Consider the following 5,289-nt stretch of genomic DNA (forward strand, 5'->3'; position numbering starts at 1 on the left):
AGTGTCTCATATCCAAACTACTATGAAATGCATTATCCTAAGTAAACTTAAGTAAGTGTAATAATATCCATGATGAATAATTATTTACACCAACACATATATTCACCACAAAAAACGTGGGACTCCAATATAAGATAGCCAGGATAGAAGTCTAGAATGTTTTTATGATAAGAATTCGTGTTATGATTGGAAGTTTGGATTTCAAATTCTTATTATATAGTATTCATTTAGATTGTTTATGCTTATTAGGTGATGATATTGATTCTCTTATTGACTTTATTGATTTCGAAAATGTAAAAGCTTACTAGTTATATCTAAAACAATACCAATAAAAATAGGTCATTTCCAATAAAAGATCAAACTGTCATTTGTTTACCATTTCATGTTCAAGTAAATCTAAAACGTTTTGAATCAACTTTTATTTTAACCACTGCATAGCTTCTCAAGTGCCATATCTTCATCTCCTCTCAACTGCTGTAGAGCATTTCTGACTGCATTCTCATCAAAACCCATTTCAACGAGCTTCGATACCTTTTCTTCCATTCCTAGTACTCTCCTCTTTGCAAAAGGCACTGTCCAATGCCGTGCAGTGACCAAGAATTTTGGATAATCATTCAAGTATTGTTGTGCCACCATGGCATCCTGAGGATCATTAGGTTCAGGAGTTGAAAGCAAAGCTTGTAAAGAAATTAATGTGGTTTTCAAGGTTAGAGCTGGGCTCCACTGTTTTTTTAAGATATCCAGGCATATTGCACCATTTTGGCTACTGATATTGGGATGCCAAACTTTTGTTATAAATTGCATCTTTGGTGGCTCAAATGGATACCCATCTGGCAAACGAATGTCAATCTGGAAGGAGCCCTGTTCATAAGGGCTGTCCATGGGGCCTGCAATTGTTCCACACAGATGTGACATATCATTCTCCTCAAAAACTTTAATGCTTACTCCTGTTAATTTCTTATCTTTCTCTATTTGGGTCAATTCCCTGTGTACGCGTTTGGTGTCCACCATTGTCAAAATGCTAATACTAATGGCACTCTTCTCTCTGTAAATTACAATACCAGGATTATCAAACTTGTTGCTCTCTGTGTGATCAAGAAACCCTAAATGGCACTCTTCTCTCTGTAAATTACAATACCAGGATTATCAAACTTAATGCTCTCTGTGTGATCAAGAAACCCTAAATGCACTCTATATATGTAGTATTCCTTTTTCGTTTTATTTATAAATGATTTACTTGGTTGCAAGGCCGACAGCCCTCGTCCCTTTTCTTTCCAAAGCGCTGCCTGCCTTACCTTTCACAACGCTATTTCATGCTTTGACAGTTGAAGTAATTTTAAAAAAACACACAAAATAGTCAACTACTTTATTATAACACAATTTTTAGAACAAATAATTGTTATTATTTATTATTTAATTAGTAGTAATAAAAATATAGACTTCAATTTTATTGTATTATGTTTCTCTTTTCTTATTTATTAAATCTAAATTTCTTTCTAAAAAAGGACATCAATGAGTTCAATGTAAGTTTTTAAATTTTTTAAATGTAGTTTTCTATTTTCATAGTTTCTCAAATAGAGTTTTTTATTTATTATTTATTTTTATATATAATATACTTATATTGCTTTGCCAATTGAAGTAATTTTTTTATATTAAGAATAAGGAGATCAAAAATACAAGAGATCACAGAGTATCAGAGAACAGAGGCTAAGCCTCACACCATCTAAAAAGAGTATTTACAATGAACCAGCAGCATATATAACTTAAATTACGACAACTAGTAAAGCACATCATCCCAGGTGTCCACCCAAGCCAGCCAACCCATAGCCATCCATCCACACCATGCTTTTCTGATCTTGAATTTGTTTCAGCATGTAAACCGACTCATTAGTAGCATTGTGAGGTCTTCTTTTAATCTCCTTTCTAATTCTGCTGAAAGTTTGATTGAAATCATGTATATTATCCAAATGCAGCCTCCATAAATATCCATTCTTAACGTCATTGGCAAAAAAGGTAGCATGACCGTCCTTGAGCAGCCTTTTGAATTTAGCCTTGTTGATTTTCATGGTGATCTGAATCTGCGAAAATTTTTTAAAATATGTGAGACTTCAAAAAGACTCAGTAAGCATTCTGGGGATATTTTGAAACCTTTCTTCATTTCTGCACTTCCAAATTTGCCATAAAATGCTAGATGAGGTAATATCCCAAAACATGTTAACATCTTTTTAAGCATGAGAGATAAACCCAGTAATAACTTCAAAGAAATTGAAATTAGAAGGGATAGAAATACCGAACATTAACCAAACCTCTTTAGCAAAACTGCACTCAAAGAAAATATGATTTCCCATTTCCAAGGTTCTGCAAATGGTGCAATAGTTAACATCAGAGAAAGAGCTCCTAATAGGAAGCTTATTAAGAATAAGTAACCATTTAAAACATTTAATTTTTGGATCAATGGAGCTTTTCCAAAGATAATCAAAATACTTTTTCCAAGAAGAAATATCCAAATCAGTATTCCAAATATTGTTAACATGATTGATAACATCAACATTATAATTTAAAACAGAATAAATATTCTTAGCCTTAAGCTTAGAAATGATAATACCATTAGGCCATTTTATCTTTAAATAACTATTAGAGTCCACATGACACAGAAAAGGAATGTTTTTACTAGCTTTAACAATCATACTATGAGTCTTTTTATGAGAATCGGGAAGTTTAAACTTATTCTTAAGATCATCCCAAAGGATAAGTCTGTCCATTTCAAAGATATCAATGAATTGCTTGATTCCAAGGTTAGCCCAATACTTAGCCAAGCACCCTTGGGTAAGAGCAAGAGGTTTATCACCAAGCTTAAGGTTCCACCAAATGGACCTTTCACCGTGGAGGGTTTTATTATCAAAAAAATCTTTGCTAGTGATGAATTACCTAACATGGTTCCAAGCTTTCCAGATGGATTTAAAGACTGCTGAGCCTTGAACAGTAATAGGAAATTCACCACAAATGAGATCAGTGAGAGGAAGATTTTTCCAGAATTTGGCACTTTTAGGATATCCCCTCTCAATATTGTTATGAATCAAAAATTTCCAAGGCTCATCTCCCTCCAAGGCATGAAAGATCCATTTGGAGGCCAAAGCAAGACCGCTAAGTCTCAGGTCTTTCAACCCCAAGCCCCCAAGGAGCTTACCAACATGACACCACTTCCAATTGACAGAAGGCATCTTTTTATTTCCCTTCCCATCAGACCAAAGATAATTTCTTATAGCCTTCTGGATTTCCATAACTTGATAGTCATTAAACATCCAAGTAGAGGCATAATAAATGTTGTAAGAGGACAGAATTTTTTGGCAGACTTGGATCCTTCCAGCAAAAGATAGAGACCTATTGTGCTACTTGTTTAGTTTATTATGGATCTTATCCTTAACCCAAGCCCACATCTCTTTCAAAGAGGGGTCAACAGAAAAGGGGATACCCAAATATCTGACAATTTTAGAGGGGCCACCCCATTGGAAATCAAATTTATTAAACCAATTAGGAGGTTAATCATCCCAACCAAGACAAATAGATTTGGCATGAGACAATCTAGCTCCTGAAATTTTACAGAAGAAATTAAGTTTATTAATCATAGCAACAAAATTGTCTTCAGAGGTTTCATGAAACAGAGAAGTATCATCGGCAAACTGACAGTTAATAATCTCTTTATTATTAGGAAGAATGACACCTTTAACAGCTAGGGATAAAGTGTTGTCTCTAAGAATATAAAAAAGAGCTTCAGAAGCAATAACAAAAAGGGCGGGAGCAAGAGGACACCCTTGTCTAATCAATCTTCCCAAAGGGAAAGAAGTAGATAGGGAACCATTAACATCAATTTGAGCATGAGCATCCTTGAGATACATATTCACAATGCCACAAAAGAAGGATGGGAAACCAAAGGCCTGGAGCATCATATTAATAAAGCTCCATTCAATTCTGTCATAAGCCTTTTCAAAATCTAGCAAGAACATAGCAACCTTTTGATTAGAATGCTTAGCCCAGTTAAGAGCTTCCCAACTGGTAACAAGATTCTCTAAAATATATCTGCCCTTCACAAATCCAGTTTGGGTAGGACAAACTAATAGAATAACTATTCATTATTTTCAAGTGTAGAATAGAAGACTTATAAGTTCACGAGGTCAAAGATAGTTTATAGGATATGAGATCCTATTACTTTTGTTTTTTCAAGTGTCAAAATTCTATTATTTAATTTTATAATGATCTCTCCCATTCTCTCAACCTTTTCCTTACATAATACATCTTAAAAAAAAAGTTGTACTATAAAATATAAAATTGTCATATACTATTTGTCTAAATTTAAAATTATCCAAAATCTTCATATAGAAGTTGAAACTACAATTAAAATATTGCCTATCATAAGATCTCATATCTCTGTGCGTATTCCCCGTGTAATTATATATAACTTATTCACTATCATTCTCAAATTACTTCCAAATGTTGACCACGAAAATGATAATTTACATTTTTTAATCTTCTCACAAGCAACATGTGAGTTGTCAAGAATAATCTGAATACAATTATAGTATCTTTATTTCAAACTTTGTTATAGTAGCTTTAGTCTCATAGCCTCTTTATTTCAATATTGTTAGGAGTGTTTATGCACAATTTAATGATTGGAACATGGATGCTAATGTCTTCAATTGTACTATACTTGGACTACAATTCAAAATATAATATCTATATAATTTGTGTTCCCACATTTCATCTAGAGCATTCTAGAAAATGACACTTGTCTTGATCTTCTAGAGCCTTCTTTTCTAGAGTATTCTACTAGCTTGCTTATGTTCCTCTAGAGTTCCTAATTTTTATAATATACTAACCACTCCCTTATACAAGAAAACTATAAGCATGCTTCAATATATTTTGATTCTATATAATCTAATCACTATTGTCTATTATATATTTGTGTCTTTATACCTTCTACTTGAATTTATATATCTCTATGTTTAAGATATTGTAGCGTCCTAAAATTGTATGCCCTTGCAATTTTTGACTGCATTTGAATCTTCACCTTAGCGTTTGCGCCCCTTGGCCTAATTGAAGACCTGATTATTCTCATACACATCATAAACATCAAAAACTTTGATTTTACCCTTGTCATACACCTTGATCCTGGCCTAAAATAGCGAAGGACCAGGGCGTGGTGCCATGGTCCTCCCTAAAATGGGCCCAATTTAAACCATTTTTCCCATTTCAAATTTGAGTAGGATTTCCCTCTTTGTGTTGGCTCATGTC

The 5,289-nt window shown here is 33.5% G+C and overlaps 1 protein-coding gene across 1 annotated transcript; it reads right to left on the reverse strand.

The window, feature by feature from the left end:
* Positions 1–423: 423 nt before the first annotated feature.
* Positions 424–1,011, reverse strand: LOC131067584 (ubiquitin-conjugating enzyme E2 27-like). The gene has a single exon (XM_058002660.2). It carries the CDS (start codon positions 1,009–1,011, stop codon positions 424–426), a length of 588 nt encoding a protein of 195 aa, XP_057858643.2.
* Positions 1,012–5,289: the final 4,278 nt, after the last annotated feature.

Source organism: Cryptomeria japonica, chromosome 5 (assembly GCF_030272615.1).
Source record: "Cryptomeria japonica chromosome 5, Sugi_1.0, whole genome shotgun sequence".
Lineage (NCBI taxonomy): Eukaryota > Viridiplantae > Streptophyta > Pinopsida > Cupressales > Cupressaceae > Cryptomeria > Cryptomeria japonica.

Bases quoted from the DNA above. Each gene is read 5' to 3' on its own strand.
- LOC131067584 (XM_058002660.2), bottom strand. From the start codon at position 1,011: ATGGTGGACACCAAACGCGTACACAGGGAATTGACCCAAATAGAGAAA.